The sequence below is a fragment of the Heterodontus francisci genome, chromosome 1 (genome assembly GCF_036365525.1).
Source record: "Heterodontus francisci isolate sHetFra1 chromosome 1, sHetFra1.hap1, whole genome shotgun sequence".
NCBI lineage: Eukaryota > Metazoa > Chordata > Chondrichthyes > Heterodontiformes > Heterodontidae > Heterodontus > Heterodontus francisci.
In genome coordinates, this window is record NC_090371.1 from 218,765,369 (window position 1) to 218,791,059 (window position 25,691).

Sequence of the window (25,691 nt, forward strand, 5' to 3'; positions counted from 1 at the left end):
CGCTCTCTTTCAAATGAAGCCTCTCCCTGCTCTCCCCGCTCTTTTTCAAATGAAGCCTCCCCTGCTCTCCATGCTCTTTTTCAAATGAAGCTTCTCCCCACTCTCCGTGCTCTCTTTCAAATGAAGCCTCTCCCTGCTCTCCCCGCTCTTTTTCAAATGAAGCCTCTCCCTGCTCTCCATGCTCTTTTTCAAATGAAGCCTCTCCCCGCTCTCCACGCTCTCATTCAAATGAAGCCTCTCCCCGCTCTCCATGCTCTCTTTCAAATGAAGCCTCTCCCTGCTCTCCCCGCTCTTTTTCAAATGAAGCCTCTCCCTGCTCTCCATGCTCTTTTTCAAATGAAGCCTCTCCCCGCTCTCCACGCTCTCTTTCAAATGAAGCCTCTCCCCGCTCTCGCTGCTCTTTTTCAAATGATCCCTCTCCCCGCTCTCCACGCTCTCTTTCAAATGAAGCCTCTCCCCGCTCTCCATGCTCTTTTTCAAATGAAGCCTCTCCCTGCTCTCCGTGCTCTTTTTCAAATGAAGACACTCCCTGCGCTCCACGCTCTCTTTCAAATGAAGCCTCTCCCCGCTCTCCATGCTCTCTTTCAAATGAAGCCTCTCCCCACTTTTCCGTGCTCTTTTTCAAATTTAACCTCGCCCCACTCTCCCCGCTCTTTTTCAAATGAAGCCTCTCCCCGCTCTCCATGCTCCTTTTCAAATGAAGCCTCTCCCCACTCTCCCCACTCTTTTTCAAATGATCCCTCTTCCCACTCTCCATGCACTTTTTCAAATGAAGCCACTCCCCACTCTTTTTCAAATGAAGCCTCTCCCCACTCTCCGTGCTCTTATTCAAATGAAGCCTCTCCCCGCTCTCCACGCTCTCTTTCAAATGAAGCCTCTCCCCGCTCTCCATGCTCTTTTTCAACTGAAGCCTCTCCCTGCTCTCCGTGCTCTTTTTCAAATGAAGCCTCTCCCCGCTCTCCATGCTCTTTTTCAAATGACGCCTCTCCCTGCTCTCCGTGCTCTTTTTCAAATGAAGACACTCCCTGCGCTCCACGCTCTCTTTCAAATGAAGCCTCTCCCCGCTCTCCATGCTCTCTTTCAAATGAAGCCTCTCCCCACTTTTCCGTGCTCTTTTTCAAATTTAACCTCGCCCCACTCTCCCCGCACTTTTTCAAATGAAGCCTCTCCCCACTCTCCCCACTCTTTTTCAAATGATCCCTCTTCCCACTTTCCATGCACTTTTTCAAATGAAGCCTCTCCCCACTCTTTTTCAAATGAAGCCTCTCCCCACTCTCCATGCTCTTTTTCAAATGAAGCCTCTCCCCGCTCTCCACGCTCTCTTTCAAATGAAGCCTCTCCCCGCTCTCGCTGCTCTTTTTCAAATGATCCCTCTCCCCGCTCTCCACGCTCTCTTTCAAATGAAGCCTCTCCCCGCTCTCCATGCTCTTTTTCAAATGAAGCCTCTCCCTGCTCTCCGTGCTCTTTTTCAAATGAAGACACTCCCTGCGCTCCACGCTCTCTTTCAAATGAAGCCTCTCCCCGCTCTCCATGCTCTCTTTCAAATGAAGCCTCTCCCCACTTTTCCGTGCTCTTTTTCAAATTTAACCTCGCCCCACTCTCCCCGCTCTTTTTCAAATGAAGCCTCTCCCCGCTCTCCATGCTCCTTTTCAAATGAAGCCTCTCCCCACTCTCCCCACTCTTTTTCAAATGATCCCTCTTCCCACTCTCCATGCACTTTTTCAAATGAAGCCACTCCCCACTCTTTTTCAAATGAAGCCTCTCCCCACTCTCCGTGCTCTTATTCAAATGAAGCCTCTCCCCGCTCTCCACGCTCTCTTTCAAATGAAGCCTCTCCCCGCTCTCCATGCTCTTTTTCAACTGAAGCCTCTCCCTGCTCTCCGTGCTCTTTTTCAAATGAAGCCTCTCCCCGCTCTCCATGCTCTTTTTCAAATGACGCCTCTCCCTGCTCTCCGTGCTCTTTTTCAAATGAAGACACTCCCTGCGCTCCACGCTCTCTTTCAAATGAAGCCTCTCCCCGCTCTCCATGCTCTCTTTCAAATGAAGCCTCTCCCCACTTTTCCGTGCTCTTTTTCAAATTTAACCTCGCCCCACTCTCCCCGCACTTTTTCAAATGAAGCCTCTCCCCACTCTCCCCACTCTTTTTCAAATGATCCCTCTTCCCACTTTCCATGCACTTTTTCAAATGAAGCCTCTCCCCACTCTTTTTCAAATGAAGCCTCTCCCCACTCTCCGTGCTCTTATTCAAATGAAGCCTCTCCCCGCTCTCCACGCTCTCTTTCAAATGAAGCCTCTCCCTGCTCTCCGTGCTCTTTTTCAAATGAAGCCTCTCCCCGCTTTCCCTGCTCTATTTCAAATGATGCCTCTCCCTGCTCTACCCACTCTTTTTCAAATGAAGCCTCTCCCCGCTCTTTTTCAAATGAAGCCTCTCCCCACTCTCTGTGCTCTTTTTCAAATGAAGCCTCTCCCCGCTCTCCCCACTCTATTTCAAATGATGCCTCTCCCTGCTCTCCCCACTCTTTTTCAAATGAAACCTCTCCACACTCTCTTTCAAATGTAGCCTCTCCCCACTCTCCGTGCTCTCTTTCAACTGAAACCTCTTCCCACTCTCGGCGCTCCTTTTCAAATGAAGCCTCTCCCTCCTCTACGTGCTATCTTTCAAATGAAGCCTCTCACTACTCTCCCCGATCTTTTTCAACTGAAGCCTCTTCCCACTCTCTTTCAACTGAAGCTTGTCCCCATGCTCTGTGCTCTCTTTCAAATGAAGCCTCTCCCCACTCTTCGTGCTGTCTTTCAAATGAAGCCTCTCCCCACCCTCTGTGCTCTCTTTCAAATGAACCCTCTCCCCACTCTCCGCTCTCTCTTTTAAAAGAAGCCTCTCACCGCTCTCCACGCTCTCTTTCAAATGAAGCCTCTCCCTGCTCTCCGTGCTCTTTTTCAAATGAAGCCTCACTCCGCTCTCCACGCTCTCTTTCAAATGAAGCCTCTCCCTGCTCTCCCCGCTCTTTTTCAAATGAAGCCTCTTCCTTCTCTCCATGCTCTTTTTCAAATGAAGCCTCACTCCGCTCTCCACGCTCTCTTTCGAATGAAGCCTGTCCCCTCTCTCCATGCTCTTTTTCAAATGAAGCCTCTCCCTGCTCGCCATGCTCTTTTTCAAATGAAGCCTCTCCCCGCTCTCCACGCTCTCTTTCAAATGAAGCCTCTCCCTGCTCTCCCCGCTCTTTTTCAAATGAAGCCTCTTCCTGCTCTCCATGCTCTTTTTCAAATGAAGCCTCTCCCCGCTCTCCACGCTCTCTTTCAAATGAAGCCTCACCCTGCTCTCCCCGCTCTTTATCAAATGAAGCCTCTCCCTGCTCTCCATGCTCTTTTTCAAATGAAGCCTCTCCCCACTCTCTGTGCTCTCTTTCAAATGAAGCCTCTCTCTGCTCTTCCCGCTCTTTTTCAATTGAAGCGTCTCCCTGCTCTCCGTGCTCTTTTTCAAATGAAGCCTCTACCTGCTCTCCATGCTCTCTTTCAAATGAAGCCTCTCCCTGCTCTCCCCGCTCTTTTTCAAATGAAGCCTCTCCCTGCTCTCCATGCTCTTTTTCAAATGAAGCCTCTCCCCGCTCTCCACGCTCTCTTTCAAATGAAGCCTCTCCCCGCTCTCCATGCTCTTTTTCAAATAAAGACTCTCCCCGCTCTCCACGCACTCTTTCAAATGAAGCCTCTCCCCGGTCTCCATGCTCTTTTTCAAATGAAGCCTCTCCCTGCTCTCCGTGCTCTTTTTCAAATGAAGCCTCTCCCTGCGCTCCACGCTCTCTTTCAAATGAAGCCTCTCCCCGCTCTCCATGCTCACTTTCAAATGAAGCCTCTCCCCAATCTCCCCGCTCTTTTTCAAATTTAGCCTCTCCCCACTCTCCCCGCTCTTTTTGTCATGAAAACTCTCCCCGCTCTCCATGCTCCTTTTCAAATGAAGCCTCTCCCCACTCTTTTTCAAATGATTCCTCTTCCCACTCTCCATGCTCTTTTTCAAATGAAGCCTCTCCCCACTCTTTTTCAAATGAAGCCTCTCCCCACTCACCGTGCTCTTTTTCAAATGATGCCTCTCACCACTCTCCGTGCTCTTTTTCAAATTTAGCCTCTCCCCGCTCTCCGCACTCTTTTTCAATTGAAGCCTCTCCCTGCTCTCCGTGCTCTTTTTCAAATGAAGCCTCACCTCGCTCTCCACGCTCTCTTTCGAATGAAGCCTGTCCCCTCTCTCCATGCTCTTTTTCAAATGAAGCCTCTCCCCGCTCTCCACACTCTCTTTCAAATGAAGACTCTCCCTGCTCTCCCCGCTCTTTTTCAAATGAAGCCTCTTCCTGCACTCCATGCTCTTTTTCAAATGAAGCCTCTCCCCACTCTCCACGCTCTCTTTCAAATGAAGCCTCTCCCTGCTCTCCCCGCTCTTTTTCAAATGAAGCCTCTCCCTGCTCTCCATGCTCTTTTTCAAATGAAGCCTCTCCCCACTCTCCGTGCTCTCTTTCAAATGAAGCCTCTCCCTGCACTCCCCGCTCTTTTTCAAATGAAGCCTCTCCCTGCTCTCCATGCTCTTTTTCAAATGAAGCCTCTCCCCGCTCTCCACGCTCTCATTCAAATGAAGCCTCTCCCCGCTCTCCATGCTCTCTTTCAAATGAAGCCTCTCCCTGCTCTCCCCGCTCTTTTTCAAATGAAGCCTCTCCCTGCTCTCCATGCTCTTTTTCAAATGAAGCCTCTCCCCGCTCTCCACGTTCTCTTTCAAATGAAGCCTCTCCCCGCTCTCGCTGCTCTTTTTCAAATGATCCCTCTCCCCGCTCTCCATGCTCTCTTTCAAATGAAGCCTCTCCCCGCTCTCCATGCTCTTTTTCAACTGAAGCCTCTCCCCGCTCTCCACGCTCTCTTTCAAATGAAGCCTCTCCCCACTCTCGCTGCTCTTTTTCAAATGATCCCTCTCCCCGCTCTCCATGCTCTTTTTCAAATGAAGCCTCTCCCTGCTCTCCGTGCTCTTTTTCAAATGAAGACACTCCCTGCGCTCCACGCTCTCTTTCAAATGAAGCCTCTCCCCGCTCTCCATGCTCTCTTTCAAATGAAGCCTCTCCCCACTTTTCCGTGCTCTTTTTCAAATTTAACCTCGCCCCACTCTCCCCGCTCTTTTTCAAATGAAGCCTCTCCCCACTCTCCCCACTCTTTTTCAAATGATCCCTCTTCCCACTTTCCATGCACTTTTTCAAATGAAGCCTCTCCCCACTCTTTTTCAAATGAAGCCTCTCCCCACTCTCCGTGCTCTTATTCAAATGAAGCCTCTCCCCGCTCTCCACGCTCTCTTTCAAATGAAGCCTCTCCCCGCTCTCCATGCTCTTTTTCAACTGAAGCCTCTCCCTGCTCTCCGTGCTCTTTTTCAGATGAAGCCTCTCCCCGCTCTCCCCGCTCTATTTCAAATGATGCCTCTCCCTGCTCTACCCACTCTTTTTCAAATGAAGCCTCTCCCCGCTCTTTTTCAAATGAAGCCTCTCCCCACTCTCCGTGCTCTTTTTCAAATGAAGCCTCTCCCCGCTCTCCCCACTCTATTTCAAATGAAACCTCTCCACACTCTCTTTCAAATGTAGCCTCTCCCCACTCTCCGTGCTCTCTTTCAACTGAAACCTCTTCCCACTCTCGGCGCTCCTTTTCAAATGAAGCCTCTCCCTCCTCTACGTGCTATCTTTCAAATGAAGCCTCTCACTACTCTCCCCGATCTTTTTCAACTGAAGCCTCTTCCCACTCTCTTTCAACTGAAGCTTGTCCCCATGCTCTGTGCTCTCTTTCAAATAAAGCCTCTCTCTGCTCTCCGTGCTCTTTTTCAAATGAAGCCTCACTCCGCTCTCCACGCTCTCTTTCAAATGTAGCCTCTCCCTGCTCTCCCCGCTCTTTTTCAAATGAAGCCTCTTCCTGCTCTCCATGCTCTTTTTCAAATGAAGCCTCACTCCGCTCTCCACGCTCTCTTTCGAATGAAGCCTGTCCCCTCTCTCCATGCTCTCTTTCAAATGAAGCCTCTCCCTGCTCGCCATGCTCTTTTTCAAATGAAGCCTCTCCCCGCTCTCCACGCTCTCTTTCAAATGAAGCCTCTCCCTGCTCTCCCCGCTCTTTTTCAAATGAAGCCTCTTCCTGCTCTCCATGCTCTTTTTCAAATGAAGCCTCTCCCCGCTCTCCACGCTCTCTTTCAAATGAAGCCTCACCCTGCTCTCCACGCTCTTTTTCAAATGAAGCCTCTCCCTGCTCTCCATGCTCTTTTTCAAATGAAGCCTCTCCCCACTCTCCGTGCTCTCTTTCAAATGAAGCCTCTTTCTGCTCTCCCCGCTCTTTTTCAAATGAAGCCTCTCTCTGCTCTCCATGCTCTTTTTCAAATGAAGCCTCTCCCTCCTCTACGTGCTATCTTTCAAATGAAGCCTCTCACTACTCTCCCCGATCTTTTTCAACTGAAGCCTCTTCCCACTCTCTTTCAACTGAAGCTTGTCCCCATGCTCTGTGCTCTCTTTCAAATGAAGCCTCTCCCCACTCTTCGTGCTGTCTTTCAAATGAAGCCTCTCCCCACTCTGCGTGCTCTTTTTCAAATGAAGCCTCTACCTGCTCTCCATGCTCTCTTTCAAATGAAGCCTCTCCCTGCTCTCCCCGCTCTTTTTCAAATGAAGCCTCTCCCTGCTCTCCATGCTCTTTTTCAAATGAAGCCTCTCCCCGCTCTCCACGCTCTCTTTCAAATGAAGCCTCTCCCCGCTCTCCATGCTCTTTTTCAAATGAAGACTCTCCCCGCTCTCCACGCTCTCTTTCAAATGAAGCCTCTCCCCGCTCTCCATGCTCTTTTTCAAATGAAGCCTCTCCCTGCTCTCCGTGCTCTTTTTCAAATGAAGCCTCTCCCCGCTCTCCATGCTCACTTTCAAATGAAGCCTCTCCCCAATCTCCCCGCTCTTTTTCAAATTTAGCCTCTCCCCACTCTCCCCGCTCTTTTTCTCATGAAGCCTCTCCCCGCTCTCCATGCTCCTTTTCAAATGAAGCCTCTCCCCACTCTTTTTCAAATGATCCCTCTTCCCACTTTCCATGCTCTTTTTCAAATGAATCCTCTCCCCACTCTTTTTCAAATGAAGCCTCTCCCCACTCACCGTGCTCTTTTTCAAATGATGCCTCTCACCGCTCTCCGTGGTCTTTTTCAAATTTAGCCTCTCCCCGCTCTCGCTGCTCTCTTTCAAATGAAGCCTCTCTCCACTCTCTCTGGTCTTTTTCAACTGTAGCCTTTTCCCACTCTCTTTCAACTGAAGCTTCTCCCCATGCTCTGTGCTCTCTTTCAAATGAAGCCTCTCCCCACTCTCTGTGCTGTCTTTCAAATGAAGCCTCTCCCCACTCTCTGTGCTCTCTTTCAAATGAAGCCTCTCCCCACTCTCCGCACTCTCTTTTAAAAGAAGCCTCTCACCACTCTCCGCGCTCTCTTTCAAATGAAGCCTCTCTCCGCTCTCCGCACTCTTTTTCAAATGAAGCCTCTCCCTGCTCTCCGTGCTCTTTTTCAAATGAAGCCTCACCTCGCTCTCCACGCTCTCTTTCGAATGAAGCCTGTCCCCTCTCTCCATGCTCTTTTTCAAATGAAGCCTCTCCCCGCTCTCCACGCTCTCTTTCAAATGAAGCCTCTCCCTGCTCTCCCCGCTCTTTTTCAAATGAAGCCTCTTCCTGCACTCCATGCTCTTTTTCAAATGAAGCCTCTCCCCACTCTCCACGCTCTCTTTCAAATGAAGCCTCTCCCTGCTCTCCCCGCTCTTTTTCAAATGAAGCCTCTCCCTGCTCTCCATGCTCTTTTTCAAATGAAGCCTCTTCCCACTCTCCGTGCTCTCTTTCAAATGAAGCCTCTCCCTGCTCTCCCCGCTCTTTGTCAAATGAAGCCTCTCCCTGCTCTCCATGCTCTTTTTCAAATGAAGCCTCTCCCCGCTCTCCACGCTCTCATTCAAATGAAGCCTCTCCCCGCTCTCCATGCTCTCTTTCAAATGAAGCCTCTCCCCGCTCTCCATGCTCTTTTTCAAATGAAGCCTCTCCCTGCTTTCCCCAGCCTTTTTCAAATGAAGCCTCTCCCTGCTCTCCGTGCTCTTTTTCAAATGAAGCCTCTCCCCGCTCTCCCCGCTCTACTTCAAATGATGCCTCTCCCTGCTCTCCCCACTCTTTTTCAAATGAAGCCTCTCCCCGCTCTTTTTCAAATGAAGCCTCTCCCCACTCTCCGTGCTCTTTTTCAAATGAAGCCTCTCCCCGCTCTCCCCACTCTATTTCAAATGTAGCCTCTCCCCACTCTCCGTGCTCTCTTTCAACTGAAACCTCTTCCCACTCTCCGCGCTCCTTTTCAAATGAAGCCTCTCCCTCCTCTACGTGCTATCTTTCAAATGAAGCCTCTCACCACTCTCCCTGATCTTTTTCAACTGAAGCCTCTTCCCACTCTCTTTCAACTGAAGCTTCTCCCCATGCTCTGTGCTCTCTTTCAAATGAAGCCTCTCCCCACTCTTCGTGCTGTCTTTCAAATGAAGCCTCTCCCCACTCTCTGTGCTCTCTTTCAAATGAAGCCTCTCCCCACTCTCCGCGCTCTCTTTTAAAAGAAGCCTCTCACCGCTCTCCGCACTCTCTTTCAAATGAAGCCTCTCCCCGCTCTCCGCGCTCTTTTTCAAATGAAGCCTCTCCCTGCTCTCCGTGCTCTTTTTCAAATGAAGCCTCACCCCGCTCTCCACGCTCTCTTTCGAATGAAGCCTGTCCCCTCTCTCCATGCTCTTTTTCAAATGAAGCCTCTCCCTGCTCGCCATGCTCTTTTTCAAATGAAGCCTCTGTCCGCTCTCCACGCTCTCTTTCAAATGAAGCCTCTCCCTGCTCTCCCCGCTCTTTTTCAAATGAAGCCTCTTCCTGCTCTCCATGCTCTTTTTCAAATGAAGCCTCTCCCCGCTCTCCACGCTCTCTTTCAAATGAAGCCTCTCCCTGCTCTCGCCGCTCTTTTTCAAATGAAGCCTCTCCCTGCTCTCCATGCTCTTTTTCAAATGAAGCCTCTCCCCACTCTCCGTGCTCTCTTTCAAATGAAGCCTCTCCCCGCTCTCCATGCTCTCTTTCAAATGAAGCCTCTCCCCGCTTTTCCGTGCTCTTTTTCAAATTTAACCTCTCCCCACTCTCCCCGCTCTTTTTCAAATGAAGCCTCTCCCCGCTCTCCATGCTCCTTTTCAAATGAAGCCTCTCCCCACTCTCCCCACTCTTTTTCAAATGATCCCTCTTCCCACTCTCCATGCACTTTTTCAAATGAATCCTCTCCCCACTCTTTTTCAAATGAAGCCTCTCCCCACTCTCCGAGCTCTTTTTCAAATGAAGCCTCTCCCCGCTCTCCACGCTCTCTTTCAAATGAAGCCTCTCCCCGCTCTCCATGCTCTTTTTCAAATGAAGCCTCTCCCTGCTCTCCGTGCTCTTTTTCAAATGAAGCCTCTCCCCGCTCTCCCCACTCTATTTCAAATGATGCCTCTCCCTGCTCTCCCCACTCTTTTTCAAATGAAGCCTCTCCCCGCTCTTTTTCAAATGAAGCCTCTCCCCACTCTCCGTGCTCTTTTTCAAATGAAGCCTCTCCCCGCTCTCTCCACTCTATTTCAAATGATGCCTCTCCCTGCTCTCCCCACTCTTTTTCAAATGATCCCTCTTCCCACTCTCCATGCACTTTTTCAAATGAATCCTCTCCCCACTCTTTTTCAAATGAAGCCTCTCCCCACTCTCCGTGCTCTTTTTCAAATGAAGCCTCTCCCCGCTCTCCACGCTCTCTTTCAAATGAAGCCTCTCCCCGCTCTCCATGCTCTTTTTCAAATGAAGCCTCTCCCTGCTCTCCGTGCTCTTTTTCAAATGAAGCCTCTCCCCGCTCTCCCCACTCTATTTCAAATGATGCCTCTCCCTGCTCTCCCCACTCTTTTTCAAATGAAGCCTCTCCCCGCTCTTTTTCAAATGAAGCCTCTCCCCACTCTCCGTGCTCTTTTTCAAATGAAACCTCTCCACACTCTCTTTCAAATGAAGCCTCTCCCTCCTCTACGTGCTATCTTTCAAATGAAGCCTCTCACTACTCTCCCTGATCTTTTTCAACTGAAGCCTCTTCCCACTCTCTTTCAACTGAAGCTTGTCCCCATGCTCTGTGCTCTCTTTCAAATGAAGCCTCTCCCCACTCTTCGTGCTGTCTTTCAAATGAAGCCTCTCCCCACTCCCTGTGCTCTCTTTCAAATGAAGCCTCTCCCCACTCTCCGCACTCTCTTTTAAAAGAAGCCTCTCACCGCTCTCCGCGCTCTCTTTCAAATGAAGCCTCTCCCTGCTCTCCGTGCTCTTTTTCAAATGAAGCCTCACTCCGCTCTCCACGCTCTCTTTCGAATGAAGCCTGTCCCCTCTCTCCATGCTCTTTTTCAAATGAAGCCTCTCCCTGCTCTCCACGCTCTCTTTCAGATGAAGCCTCTCCCCGCTCTCCACGCTCTCTTTCAAATGAAGCCTCTCCCTGCTCGCCCCGCGCTTTTTCAAATGAAGCCTCTCCCTGCTCTCCGTGCTCTTTTTCAAATGAAGCCTCTCCCTGCTCTCCATGCTCTCTTTCAAATGAAGCCTCTCCCTGCTTTCCATGCTCTCTTTCAAATGAAGCCTCTCCCTGCTCTCCATGCTCTTTTTCAAATGAAGCCTCTCCCCGCTCTCCACGCTCTCTTTCAAATGAAACCTCTCCCTGCTCTCCCCGCTCTTTTTCAAATGAAGCCTCTCCCCACTCTCCGTGCTCTCTTTCAAATGAAGCCTCTCCCTGCTCTCCCCGCTCTTTTTCAATTGAAGCCTCTCCCTGCTCTCCGTGCTCTTTTTCAAATGAAGCCTCTCCCTGCTCTCCATGCTCTCTTTCAAATGAAGCCTCTCCCTGCTCTCCATGCTCTTTTTCAAATGAAGCCTCTCCCTGCTCTCCACGCTCTCTTTCAAATGAAGCCTCTCCCCGCTCTCCATGCTCTTTTTCAAATGAAGACTCTCCCCGCTCTCCACGCTCTCTTTCAAATGAAGCCTCTCCCCGCTCTCCATGCTCTTTTTCAAATGAAGCCTCTCCCTGCTCTCCGTGCTCTTTTTCAAATGAAGCCTCTCCCCGCTCTCCTCACTCTATTTCAAATGATGCCTCTCCCTGCTCTCCCCACTCTTTTTCAAATGAAGCCTCTCCCCGCTCTTTTTCAAATGAAGCCTCTCCCCACTCTCCGTGCTCTTTTTCAAATGAAACCTCTCCACACTCTCTTTCAAATGAAGCCTCTCCCTCCTCTACGTGCTATCTTTCAAATGAAGCCTCTCACTACTCTCCCTGATCTTTTTCAACTGAAGCCTCTTCCCACTCTCTTTCAACTGAAGCTTGTCCCCATGCTCTGTGCTCTCTTTCAAATGAAGCCTCTCCCCACTCTTCGTGCTGTCTTTCAAATGAAGCCTCTCCCCACTCCCTGTGCTTTCTTTCAAATGAAGCCTCTCCCCACTCTCCGCACTCTCTTTTAAAAGATGCCTCTCACCGCTCTCCGCGCTCTCTTTCAAATGAAGCCTCTCCCTGCTCTCCGTGCTCTTTTTCAAATGAAGCCTCACTCCGCTCTCCACGCTCTCTTTCGAATGAAGCCTGTCCCCTCTCTCCATGCTCTTTTTCAAATGAAGCCTCTCCCTGCTCGCCATGCTCTTTTTCAAATGAAGCCTCTCCCCGCTCTCCACGCTCTCTTTCAAATGAAGCCTCTCCCTGCTCGCCCCGCGCTTTTTCAAATGAAGCCTCTCCCTGCTCTCCGTGCTCTTTTTCAAATGAAGCCTCTCCCTGCTCTCCATGCTCTCTTTCAAATGAAGCCTCTCCCTGCTCTCCATGCTCTCTTTCAAATGAAGCCTCTCCCTGCTCTCCATGCTCTTTTTCAAATGAAGCCTCTCCCCACTCTCCACGCTCTCTTTCAAATGAAACCTCTCCCTGCTCTCCCCGCTCTTTTTCAAATGAAGCCTCTCCCCACTCTCCGTGCTCTCTTTCAAATGAAGCCTCTCCCTGCTCTCCCCGCTCTTTTTCAATTGAAGCCTCTCCCTGCTCTCCGTGCTCTTTTTCAAATGAAGCCTCTCCCTGCTCTCCATGCTCTCTTTCAAATGAAGCCTCTCCCTGCTCTCCATGCTCTTTTTCAAATGAAGCCTCTCCCTGCTCTCCACGCTCTCTTTCAAATGAAGCCTCTCCCCGCTCTCCATGCTCTTTTTCAAATGAAGACTCTCCCCGCTCTCCACGCTCTCTTTCAAATGAAGCCTCTCCCCGCTCTCCATGCTCTTTTTCAAATGAAGCCTCTCCCTGCTCTCCGTGCTCTTTTTCAAATGAAGCCTCTCCCTGCGCTCCACGCTCTCTTTCAAATGAAGACTCTCCCCGCTCTCCATGCTCACTTTCAAATGAAGCCTCTCCCCACTTCTCCATGCTCTTTTTCAAATTTAGCCTCTCCCCACTCTCCCCGCTCTTTTTCAAATGATCCCTCTTCCCACTCTCCATGCACTTTTTCAAATGAAGCCACTCCCCACCCTTTTTCAAATGAAGCCTCTACCCACTCTCCGTGCTCTTTTGCAAATGAAGCCTCTCCCCGCTCTCCACGCTCTCTTTCAAATGAAGCCTCTCCCCGCTCTCCATGCTCTTTTTGAAATGAAGCCTCTCCCTGCTCTCCGTGCTCTTTTTCTAATGAAGCCTCTCCCTCCTCTACGTGCTATCTTTCAAATGAAGCCTCTCACTACTCTCCCTGATCTTTTTCAACTGAAGTCTCTTCCCACTCTCTTTCAACTGAAGCTTGTCCCCATGCTCTGTGCTCTCTTTCAAATGAAGCCTCTCCCCACTCTTCGTGCTGTCTTTCAAATGAAGCCTCTCCCCACTCTCTGTGCTCTCTTTCAAATGAAGCCTCTCCCCACTCTCCGCACTCTCTTTTAAAAGAAGCCTCTCACCGCTCTCGATGCTCTTTTTCAAATGAAGCCTCTCCCTGCTCTCCGTGCTCTTTTTCAAATGAAGCCTCTCCCCGCTCTCCCCGCTCTATTTCAAATGATGCCTCTCCCTGCTCTCCCCACTCTTTTTCAAATGAAGCCTCTCCCCGCTCTTTTTCAAATGATGCCTCTACCCACTCTCCGTGCTCTTTTTCAAATGAAGCCTCTCCCCGCTCTCCCCACTCTATTTCAAATGATGCCTCTCCCTGCTCTCCCCACTCTTTTTCAAATGAAACCTCTCCACACTCTCTTTCAAATGTAGCCTCTCCCCACTCTCCGTGCTCTCTTTCAACTGAAACCTCTTCCCACTCTCCGCGCTCCTTTTCAAATGAAGCCTCTCCCTCCTCTACGTGCTATCTTTCAAATGAAGCCTCTCACTACTCTCCCTGATCTTTTTCAACTGAAGCCTCTTCCCACTCTCTTTCAACTGAAGCTTGTCCCCATGCTCTGTGCTCTCTTTCAAATGAAGCCTCTCCCCACTCTTCGTGCTGTCTTTCAAATGAAGCCTCTCCCCACTCTCTGTGCTTTCTTTCAAATGAACCCTCTCCCCACTCTCCGCACTCTCTTTTAAAAGAAGCCTCTCACCGCTCTCCGCGCTCTCTTTCGAATGAAGCCTCTCCCTGCTCTCCGTGCTCTTTTTCAAATGAAGCCTCACTCCGCTCTCCACGCTCTCTTTCGAATGAAGCCTGTCCCTCTCTCCATGCTCTTTTTCAAATGAAGCCTCTCCCTGCTCTCCATGCTCTCTTTCAAATGAAGCCTCTCCCTGCTCTCCCCGCTCTTTTTCAAATGAAGCCTCTCCCTGTTCTCCATGCTCTTTTTCAAATGAAGCCTCTCCCCGCTCTCCACGCTCTCTTTCAAATGAAGCCTCTCCCCGCTCTCCATGCTCTTTTTCAAATGAAGACTCTCCCTGCTCTCCACGCTCTCTTTCAAATGAAGCCTCTCCCCGCTCTCCATGCTCTTTTTCAAATGAAGCCTCTCCCTGATCTCCGTGATCTTTTTCAAATGAAGCCTCTCCCTGCGCTCCACGCTCTCTTTCAAATGAAGCCTCTCCCCGCTCTCCATGCTCACTTTCAAATGAAGCCTCTCCCCACTCTCCCCGCTCTTTTTCAAATTTAGCCTCTCCCCGCTCTCCCCGCTCTTTTTCTAATGAAGCCTCTCCCCGCTCTCCATGCTCCTTTTCAAATGAAGCCTCTCCCCACTCTTTTTCAAATGATCCCTCTTCCCACTCTCCATGCTCTTTTTCAAATGAAGCTTCTCCCCACTCTTCTCAAATGAAGCCTCTCCCCACTCACCGTGCTCTTTTTCAAATGATGCCTCTCACCGCTCTCCGTGCTCTTTTTCAAATGATCCCTCTCCCCGCTCTCCACACTCTCTTTCAAATGTAGCCTCTCCACTCTCTCCGTGCTCTCTTTCAACTGAAACCTCTTCCCACTCTCCGCGCTCCTTTTCAAATGAAGCCTCTCCCTCCTCTACGTGCTCTCTTTGAAATGAAGCCTCTCACTACTCTCCCTGATCTTTTTCAACTGAAGCCCCTTCCCACTCTCTTTCAACTGAAGCTTGTCCCCATGCTCTGTGCTCTCTTTCAAATGAAGCCTCTCCCCACTCTTCGTGCTGTCTTTCAAATGAAGCCTCTCCCCACTCTCTGTGCTCTCTTTCAAATGAAGCCTCTCCCCACTCTTCGCACTCTCTTTTGAAAGAAGCCTCTCACCGCTCTCCATGCTCTTTTTCAAATGAAGCCTCTCCCTGCTCTCCGTGCTCTTTTTCAAATGAAGCCTCTCCCCGCTCTATTTCAAATGATGCCTCTCCCTGCTCTCCCCACTCTTTTTCAAATGAAGCCTCTCCCCGCTCTTTTTCAAATGAAGCCTCTCCCCACTCTCCGTGCTCTTTTTCAAATGAAGCCTCTCCCCGCTCTCCCCACTCTATTTTAAATTATGCCTCTCCCTGCTCTCCCCACTCTTTTTCAAATGAAACCGCTCCACACTCTCTTTCAAATGAAGCCTCTCCCCACTCTCCGTGCTCTCTTTCAACTGAAACCTCTTCCCACTCTCCGCGCTCCTTTTCAAATGAAGCCTCTCCCTCCTCTACGTGCTATCTTTCAAATGAAGCCTCTCACTACTCTCCCTGATCTTTTTCAACTGAAGCCTCTTCCCACTCTCTTTCAACTGAAGCTTGTCCCCATGCTCTGTGCTCTCTTTCAAATGAAGCCTCTCCCCACTCTTCGTGCTGTCTTTCAAATGAAGCCTCTCCCCACTCTCTGTGCTCTCTTTCAAATGAACCCTCTCCCCACTCTCCGCACTCTCCTTTAAAAGAAGCCTCTCACCGCTCTCGGCTCTCTCTTTCAAATGAAGCCTCTCCCTGCTCTCCGTGCTCTTTTTCAAATGAAGCCTCACTCCGCTCTCCACGCTCTCTTTCGAATGAAGCCTGTCCCCTCTCTCCATGCTCTTTTTCAAATGAAGCCTCTCCCTGCTCGCCATGCTCTTTTTCAAATGAAGCCTCTCGCCGCTCTCCATTCTCCTTTTCAAATGAAGCCTCTCCCCACTCTCCCCACTCTTTTTCAAATGATCCCTCTTCCCACTCTCCATGCACTTTTTCAAATGAAGCCTCTCCCCACTCTTTTTCAAATGAAGCCTCTCCCCACTCACCGTGCTCTTTTTCAAATGATGCCTCTCACCGCTAGCCCCACTCTTTTTCTAATGAAGCCTCGCCCCGCTCTCCCTGCTCTTTTTCAAATGATGCCTCTCACTGCTCTCTGCGCTCTTTTTCAAATGAAGCCTCTCCCCGCTCTCCACGCTCTCTTTCAAATGAAGCCTCTCCCCGCTCTCCATGCTCTTTTTCAAATGAAGCCTCTCCCTGCTCTCCGTGCTCTTTTTCAAATGAAGCCTCTCCCTGCTCTCCATGCTCTTTTTCAAATGAAGCCTCTCCCCGCTCTCCACGCTTTCTTTCAAATGAAGCCTCTCCCCGCTCTCCATGCTCTTTTTCAAATGAAGCCTCTCCCCGCTCTCCCCACTGTTTTTCAAATGAAGCCTCTCCCCACTCTCTGTGCTCTCTTTCAAATGAAGCCTCTCCCCACTCTCCGCACTCTCTTTTAAAAGAAGCCTCTCACCGCTCTCCATGCTCTTTTTCAAATGAAGCCTCTCCCTGCTCTCCGTGCTCTTTTTCAAATGAAGCCTCTCCCCGCTCTATTTCAAATGATGCCTCTCCCTGCTCTCCCCACTCATTTTCAAATGAAGCCTCTCCCCGCTCTTTTTCAAATGAAGCCTCTCCCCACTCTCCGTGCTCTTTTTCAAATGAAGCCTCTCCCCGCTCTCCCCACTCTATTTCAAATGATGCCTCTCCCTGCTCTCCCCACTCTTTTTCAAATGAAACCTCTCCACACTCTCTTTCAAATGTAGCCTCTCCCCACTCTCCGTGCTCTCTTTCAACTGAAACCTCTTCCCACTCTCCGCGCTCCTTTTCAAATGAAGCCTCTCCCTCCTCTACGTGCTATCTTTCAAATGAAGCCTCTCACTACTCTGCCTGATCTTTTTCAAATGAAGCCTCTCCCCACTCTCCGTGCTCTTTTTCAAATGAAGCCTCTCCCCGCTATCCCCACTCTATTTTAAATGATGCCTCTCCCTGCTCTCCCCACTCTTTTTCAAATGAAACCGCTCCACACTCTCTTTCAAATGTAGCCTCTCTCCACTCTCTGTGCTCTCTTTCAACTGAAACCTCTTCCCACTCTCCGCGCTCCTTTTCAAATGAAGCCTGTCCCTCCTCGACGTGCTATCTTTCAAATGAAGCCTCTCACTACTCTCCCTGATCTTTTTCAACTGAAGCCTCTTCCCACTCTCTTTCAACTGAAGCTTGTCCCCATGCTCTGTGCTCTCTTTCAAATGAAGCCTCTCCCCACTCTTCGTGCTGTCTTTCAAATGAAGCCTCTCCCCACTCTCTGTGCTCTCTTTCAAATGAACCCTCTCCCCACTCTCCTTTAAAAGAATCCTCTCACCGCTCTCGGCGCTCTCTTTCAAATGAAGCCTCTCCCTGCTCTCCGTGCTCTTTTTCAAATGAAGCCTCACTCCGCTGTCCACGCTCTCTTTCGAATGAAGCCTGTCCCCTCTCTCCATGCTCTTTTTCAAATGAAGCCTCTCCCTGCTCGCCATGCTCTTTTTCAAATGAAGCCTCTCCCCGCTCTCCACGCTCTCTTTCAAATGAAGCCTCTCCCTGCTCTCCCCGCTCTTTTTCAAATGAAGCCTCTCCCTGCTCTCCATGCTCTTTTTCAAATGAAGCCTCTCCCCACTCTCCCTGCTCTTTTTCAAATGATGCCTCTCACCGCTCTCCGTGCTCTCTTTCAAATGATCCCTCTGCCCGCTCTCCACGCTCTCTTTCAAATGAAGCCTCTCCCCGCTCTCCATGCTCTTTTTCAAATGAAGCCTCTCCCTGCTCTCCGTGCTCTTTTTCAAATGAAGCCTCTCCCTGAGCTGCACGCTCTATTTCAAATGAAGCCTCTCCCCGCTCTCTATGCTCTCTTTCAAATGAAGCCTCTCCCCACTTCTCCGTGCTCTTTTTCAAATTTAGCCTCTCCCCACTCTCCCCGCTCTTTTTCAAATGAAGCCTCTCCCCGCTCTCCATGCTCCTTTTCAAATGAAGCCTCTCCCCACTCTCCCCACTCTTTTTCAAATGATCCCTCTTCCCACTCTCCATGCACTTTTTCAAATGAAGCCACTCCCCACTCTTTTTCAAATGAAGCCTCTACCCACTCTCCGTGCTCTTTTTCAAATGAAGCCTCTCCCCACTCTCCACGCTCTCTTTCAAATGAAGCCTCTCCCCGCTCTCCATGCTCTTTTTCAAATGAAGCCTCTCCCCGCTCTCCGTGCTCTTTTTCAAATGAAGCCTCTCCCCGCTGTCCCCACTCTATTTCAAATGATGCCTCTCCCTGCTCTCCCCACTCTTTTTCAAATGAAACCTCTCCACACTCTCTTTCAAATGTAGCCTCTCCACACTCTCCGTGCTCTCTTTCAACTGTAACCTCTTCCCACTCTCCGCGCTCCTTTTCAAATGAAGCCCCTCCCTCCTCTACGTGCTATCTTTCAAATGAAGCCTCTCACTACTCTCCCTGATCTTTATCAACTGAAGCCTCTTCCCACTCTCTTTCAACTGAAGCTTGTCCCCATGCTCTGTGCTCTCTCTCAAATGAAGCCTCTCCCCACTCTTCGTGCTGTCTTTCAAATGAAGCCTCTCCCCACTCTCTGTGCTCTTTCAAATGAAGCCTCTCCCCACTCTCCGCACTCTCTTTTAAAAGAAGCCTCTCACCGCTCTCCGCGCTCTCTTTCAAATCAAGCCTCTCCCTGCTCTCCGTGCTCTTTTTCAAATGAAGCCTCACTCCGCTCTCCACGCTCTCTTTCGAATGAAGCCTGTCCCCTCTCTCCATGCTCTTTTTCAAATGAAGCCTCTCCCCGCTCGCCATGCTCTTTTTCAAATGAAGCCTCTCCCCGCTCTCCACGCTCTCTTTCAAATGAAGCCTCTCCCTGCTCTCCCCGCTCTTTTTCAAATGAAGCCTCTCCCCACTCTCCGTGCTCTCTTTCAAATGAAGCCTCTCCCTGCTCTCCCCGCTCTTTTTCAATTGAAGCCTCTCCCTGCTCTCCATGCTCTTTTTCAAATGAAGCCTCTCCCTGCTCTCCATGCTCTTTTTCAAATGAAGCCTCTCCCCGCTCTCCACGCTCTCTTTCAAATGAAGCCTCTCCCCGCTCTCCATGCTCTTTTTCAAATGAAGACTCTCCCCACTCTCCCTGCTCTTTTTCAAATGAAGCCTCTCCCTGCTCTCCCCACTCATTTTCAAATGAAGCCTCTCCCCACTCTCCCCACTCTTTTTCAAATGATCCCTCTTCCCACTCTCCATGCACTTTTTCAAATGAAGCCTCTCCCCACTCACCATGCTCTTTTTCAAATGATGCCTCTCACCGCAAGCCCCACTCTTTTTCAAATGAAGCCTCTCCCCACTCACCGTGCTCTTTTTCAAATGAAGCCTCTCACCGCTCTCCGTGCTCTTTTTCAAATTTAGCCTCTGCCCGCTCTCCCTGCTCTTTTTCAAATGATCCCTCTTCCCACTTCTCCGTACTCTTTTTCAAGTTTAGCCTCTCCCCACTCTCCGCGCTCTTTTTCAAATGATGCCTCTCCCCGCTCTCCATGCTCCTTTTCAAATGAAGCCTCTCCCCACTCTCCCCACTCTTTTTCAAATGATCCCTCTTCCCACTCTCCATGCACTTTTTCAAATGAAGCCTCTCCCCACTCTTTTTCAAATGAAGCCTCTCCCCACTCACCGTGCTCTTTTTCAAATTATGCCTCTCACCGCTAGCCCCACTCTTTTTCTAATGAAGCCTCGCCCCGCTCTCCCTGCTTTTTTTCAAATGATGCCTCTCACTGCTCTCCGCGCTCTTTTTCAAATGAAGCCTCTCGCCGCTCTCCACGCTCTCTTTCAAATGAAGCCTCTCCCCGCTCTCCATGCTCTTTTTCAAATGAAGCCTCTCCCTGCTCTCCGTGCTGTTTTTCAAATGAAGCCTCTCCCTGCACTCCATGCTCTTTTTCAAATGAAGCCTCTCCCCGCTCTCCACGCTTTCTTTCAAATGAAGCCTCTCCCCGCTCTCCATGCTCTTTTTCAAATGAAGCCTCTCCCCGCTCTCCACACTCTCTTTCAAATGTAGCCTCTCCACTCTCTCCGTGCTCTCTTTCAACTGAAACCTCTTCCCACTCTCCGCGCTCCTTTTCAAATGAAGCCTCTCCCTCCTCTACGTGCTCTCTTTGAAATGAAGCCTCTCACTACTCTCCCTGATCTTTTTCAACTGAAGCCCCTTCCCACTCTCTTTCAACTGAAGCTTGTCCCCATGCTCTGTGCTCTCTTTCAAATGAAGCCTCTCCCCACTCTTCGTGCTGTCTTTCAAATGAAGCCTCTCCCCACTCTCTGTGCTCTCTTTCAAATGAAGCCTCTCCCCACTCTTCGCACTCTCTTTTGAAAGAAGCCTCTCACCGCTCTCCATGCTCTTTTTCAAATGAAGCCTCTCCCTGCTCTCCGTGCTCTTTTTCAAATGAAGCCTCTCCCCGCTCTATTTCAAATGATGCCTCTCCCTGCTCTCCCCACTCTTTTTCAAATGAAGCCTCTCCCCGCTCTTTTTCAAATGAAGCCTCTCCCCACTCTCCGTGCTCTTTTTCAAATGAAGCCTCTCCCCGCTCTCCCCACTCTATTTTAAATTATGCCTCTCCCTGCTCTCCCCACTCTTTTTCAAATGAAACCGCTCCACACTCTCTTTCAAATGAAGCCTCTCCCCACTCTCCGTGCTCTCTTTCAACTGAAACCTCTTCCCACTCTCCGCGCTCCTTTTCAAATGAAGCCTCTCCCTCCTCTACGTGCTATCTTTCAAATGAAGCCTCTCACTACTCTCCCTGATCTTTTTCAACTGAAGCCTCTTCCCACTCTCTTTCAACTGAAGCTTGTCCCCATGCTCTGTGCTCTCTTTCAAATGAAGCCTCTCCCCACTCTTCGTGCTGTCTTTCAAATGAAGCCTCTCCCCACTCTCTGTGCTCTCTTTCAAATGAACCCTCTCCCCACTCTCCGCACTCTCCTTTAAAAGAAGCCTCTCACCGCTCTCGGCTCTCTCTTTCAAATGAAGCCTCTCCCTGCTCTCCGTGCTCTTTTTCAAATGAAGCCTCACTCCGCTCTCCACGCTCTCTTTCGAATGAAGCCTGTCCCCTCTCTCCATGCTCTTTTTCAAATGAAGCCTCTCCCTGCTCGCCATGCTCTTTTTCAAATGAAGCCTCTCGCCGCTCTCCATTCTCCTTTTCAAATGAAGCCTCTCCCCACTCTCCCCACTCTTTTTCAAATGATCCCTCTTCCCACTCTCCATGCACTTTTTCAAATGAAGCCTCTCCCCACTCTTTTTCAAATGAAGCCTCTCCCCACTCACCGTGCTCTTTTTCAAATGATGCCTCTCACCGCTAGCCCCACTCTTTTTCTAATGAAGCCTCGCCCCGCTCTCCCTGCTCTTTTTCAAATGATGCCTCTCACTGCTCTCTGCGCTCTTTTTCAAATGAAGCCTCTCCCCGCTCTCCACGCTCTCTTTCAAATGAAGCCTCTCCCCGCTCTCCATGCTCTTTTTCAAATGAAGCCTCTCCCTGCTCTCCGTGCTCTTTTTCAAATGAAGCCTCTCCCTGCTCTCCATGCTCTTTTTCAAATGAAGCCTCTCCCCGCTCTCCACGCTTTCTTTCAAATGAAGCCTCTCCCCGCTCTCCATGCTCTTTTTCAAATGAAGCCTCTCCCCGCTCTCCCCACTGTTTTTCAAATGAAGCCTCTCCCCACTCTCTGTGCTCTCTTTCAAATGAAGCCTCTCCCCACTCTCCGCACTCTCTTTTAAAAGAAGCCTCTCACCGCTCTCCATGCTCTTTTTCAAATGAAGCCTCTCCCTGCTCTCCGTGCTCTTTTTCAAATGAAGCCTCTCCCCGCTCTATTTCAAATGATGCCTCTCCCTGCTCTCCCCACTCATTTTCAAATGAAGCCTCTCCCCGCTCTTTTTCAAATGAAGCCTCTCCCCACTCTCCGTGCTCTTTTTCAAATGAAGCCTCTCCCCGCTCTCCCCACTCTATTTCAAATGATGCCTCTCCCTGCTCTCCCCACTCTTTTTCAAATGAAACCTCTCCACACTCTCTTTCAAATGTAGCCTCTCCCCACTCTCCGTGCTCTCTTTCAACTGAAACCTCTTCCCACTCTCCGCGCTCCTTTTCAAATGAAGCCTCTCCCTCCTCTACGTGCTATCTTTCAAATGAAGCCTCTCACTACTCTGCCTGATCTTTTTCAAATGAAGCCTCTCCCCACTCTCCGTGCTCTTTTTCAAATGAAGCCTCTCCCCGCTATCCCCACTCTATTTTAAATGATGCCTCTCCCTGCTCTCCCCACTCTTTTTCAAATGAAACCGCTCCACACTCTCTTTCAAATGTAGCCTCTCTCCACTCTCTGTGCTCTCTTTCAACTGAAACCTCTTCCCACTCTCCGCGCTCCTTTTCAAATGAAGCCTGTCCCTCCTCGACGTGCTATCTTTCAAATGAAGCCTCTCACTACTCTCCCTGATCTTTTTCAACTGAAGCCTCTTCCCACTCTCTTTCAACTGAAGCTTGTCCCCATGCTCTGTGCTCTCTTTCAAATGAAGCCTCTCCCCACTCTTCGTGCTGTCTTTCAAATGAAGCCTCTCCCCACTCTCTGTGCTCTCTTTCAAATGAACCCTCTCCCCACTCTCCTTTAAAAGAATCCTCTCACCGCTCTCGGCGCTCTCTTTCAAATGAAGCCTCTCCCTGCTCTCCGTGCTCTTTTTCAAATGAAGCCTCACTCCGCTGTCCACGCTCTCTTTCGAATGAAGCCTGTCCCCTCTCTCCATGCTCTTTTTCAAATGAAGCCTCTCCCTGCTCGCCATGCTCTTTTTCAAATGAAGCCTCTCCCCGCTCTCCACGCTCTCTTTCAAATGAAGCCTCTCCCTGCTCTCCCCGCTCTTTTTCAAATGAAGCCTCTCCCTGCTCTCCATGCTCTTTTTCAAATGAAGCCTCTCCCCACTCTCCCTGCTCTTTTTCAAATGATGCCTCTCACCGCTCTCCGTGCTCTCTTTCAAATGATCCCTCTGCCCGCTCTCCACGCTCTCTTTCAAATGAAGCCTCTCCCCGCTCTCCATGCTCTTTTTCAAATGAAGCCTCTCCCTGCTCTCCGTGCTCTTTTTCAAATGAAGCCTCTCCCTGAGCTGCACGCTCTATTTCAAATGAAGCCTCTCCCCGCTCTCTATGCTCTCTTTCAAATGAAGCCTCTCCCCACTTCTCCGTGCTCTTTTTCAAATTTAGCCTCTCCCCACTCTCCCCGCTCTTTTTCAAATGAAGCCTCTCCCCGCTCTCCATGCTCCTTTTCAAATGAAGCCTCTCCCCACTCTCCCCACTCTTTTTCAAATGATCCCTCTTCCCACTCTCCATGCACTTTTTCAAATGAAGCCACTCCCCACTCTTTTTCAAATGAAGCCTCTACCCACTCTCCGTGCTCTTTTTCAAATGAAGCCTCTCCCCACTCTCCACGCTCTCTTTCAAATGAAGCCTCTCCCCGCTCTCCATGCTCTTTTTCAAATGAAGCCTCTCCCCGCTCTCCGTGCTCTTTTTCAAATGAAGCCTCTCCCCGCTGTCCCCACTCTATTTCAAATGATGCCTCTCCCTGCTCTCCCCACTCTTTTTCAAATGAAACCTCTCCACACTCTCTTTCAAATGTAGCCTCTCCACACTCTCCGTGCTCTCTTTCAACTGTAACCTCTTCCCACTCTCCGCGCTCCTTTTCAAATGAAGCCCCTCCCTCCTCTACGTGCTATCTTTCAAATGAAGCCTCTCACTACTCTCCCTGATCTTTATCAACTGAAGCCTCTTCCCACTCTCTTTCAACTGAAGCTTGTCCCCATGCTCTGTGCTCTCTCTCAAATGAAGCCTCTCCCCACTCTTCGTGCTGTCTTTCAAATGAAGCCTCTCCCCACTCTCTGTGCTCTTTCAAATGAAGCCTCTCCCCACTCTCCGCACTCTCTTTTAAAAGAAGCCTCTCACCGCTCTCCGCGCTCTCTTTCAAATCAAGCCTCTCCCTGCTCTCCGTGCTCTTTTTCAAATGAAGCCTCACTCCGCTCTCCACGCTCTCTTTCGAATGAAGCCTGTCCCCTCTCTCCATGCTCTTTTTCAAATGAAGCCTCTCCCCGCTCGCCATGCTCTTTTTCAAATGAAGCCTCTCCCCGCTCTCCACGCTCTCTTTCAAATGAAGCCTCTCCCTGCTCTCCCCGCTCTTTTTCAAATGAAGCCTCTCCCCACTCTCCGTGCTCTCTTTCAAATGAAGCCTCTCCCTGCTCTCCCCGCTCTTTTTCAATTGAAGCCTCTCCCTGCTCTCCATGCTCTTTTTCAAATGAAGCCTCTCCCTGCTCTCCATGCTCTTTTTCAAATGAAGCCTCTCCCCGCTCTCCACGCTCTCTTTCAAATGAAGCCTCTCCCCGCTCTCCATGCTCTTTTTCAAATGAAGACTCTCCCCACTCTCCCTGCTCTTTTTCAAATGAAGCCTCTCCCTGCTCTCCCCACTCATTTTCAAATGAAGCCTCTCCCCACTCTCCCCACTCTTTTTCAAATGATCCCTCTTCCCACTCTCCATGCACTTTTTCAAATGAAGCCTCTCCCCACTCACCATGCTCTTTTTCAAATGATGCCTCTCACCGCAAGCCCCACTCTTTTTCAAATGAAGCCTCTCCCCACTCACCGTGCTCTTTTTCAAATGAAGCCTCTCACCGCTCTCCGTGCTCTTTTTCAAATTTAGCCTCTGCCCGCTCTCCCTGCTCTTTTTCAAATGATCCCTCTTCCCACTTCTCCGTACTCTTTTTCAAGTTTAGCCTCTCCCCACTCTCCGCGCTCTTTTTCAAATGATGCCTCTCCCCGCTCTCCATGCTCCTTTTCAAATGAAGCCTCTCCCCACTCTCCCCACTCTTTTTCAAATGATCCCTCTTCCCACTCTCCATGCACTTTTTCAAATGAAGCCTCTCCCCACTCTTTTTCAAATGAAGCCTCTCCCCACTCACCGTGCTCTTTTTCAAATTATGCCTCTCACCGCTAGCCCCACTCTTTTTCTAATGAAGCCTCGCCCCGCTCTCCCTGCTTTTTTTCAAATGATGCCTCTCACTGCTCTCCGCGCTCTTTTTCAAATGAAGCCTCTCGCCGCTCTCCACGCTCTCTTTCAAATGAAGCCTCTCCCCGCTCTCCATGCTCTTTTTCAAATGAAGCCTCTCCCTGCTCTCCGTGCTGTTTTTCAAATGAAGCCTCTCCCTGCACTCCATGCTCTTTTTCAAATGAAGCCTCTCCCCGCTCTCCACGCTTTCTTTCAAATGAAGCCTCTCCCCGCTCTCCATGCTCTTTTTCAAATGAAGCCTCTCCCCGCTCTCCCCACTCTTTTTCAAATGAAGCCTCTCCCCGCTCTTTTTCAAATGAAGCCTCTCCCCACTCTCCGTGCTCTTTTTCAAATGAAGCCTCTCCCCGCTCTCCCCACTCTATTTCAAATGTAGCCTCTCCACACTCTCCGTGCTCTCTTTCAACTGAAACCTCTTCCCACTCTCCGCGCTCCTTTTCAAATGAAGCCTCTCCCTCCTCTACGTGCTATCTTTCAAATGAAGCCTCTCACTACTCTCCCTGATCTTTTTCAACTGAAGCCTCTTCCCACTCTCTTTCAACTGAAGCTTGTCCCCATGCTCTGTGCTCTCTTTCAAATTTAGCCTCTCCCCACTCTTCGTGCTGTCTTTCAAATGAAGCCTCTCCCCACTCTCTGTGCTCTCTTTCAAATGAAGCCTCTCCCCACTCTCCGCACTCTCTTTTAAAAGAAGCCTCTCACCGCTCTCCATGCTCTTTTTCAAATGAAGCCTCTCCCTGCTCTCCGTGCTCATTTTCAAATGAAGCCTCTCCCAGCTCTATTTCAAATGATGCCTCTCCCTGCTCTCCCCACTCATTTTCAAATGAAGCCTCTCCCCGCTCTTTGTCAAATGAAGCCTCTCCCCACTCTCCGTGCTCTTTTTCAAATGAAGCCTCTCCCCGCTCTCCCCACTCTATTTCAAATGATGCCTCTCCCTGCTCTCCCCACTCTTTTTCAAATGAAACCTCTCCACACTCTCTTTCAAATGTAGCCTGTCCCACTCTCCGTGCTCTCTTTCAACTGAAAC

General features: G+C 50.0%; 1 protein-coding gene across 1 annotated transcript in view; it reads right to left on the minus strand.

The window, feature by feature from the left end:
• The window catches only part of LOC137371267 (uro-adherence factor A-like), a 99,773-nt gene extending 75,342 nt beyond the window's left edge, over positions 1-24,431 (minus strand). The window contains exon 1 of the mRNA XM_068033580.1: positions 24,277-24,431. Coding sequence (XP_067889681.1) covers positions 24,277-24,431 — 155 coding nt within the window. The remainder of the gene's footprint in view (positions 1-24,276) is intronic.
• Between the last annotated feature and the right edge of the window lie 1,260 nt (positions 24,432-25,691).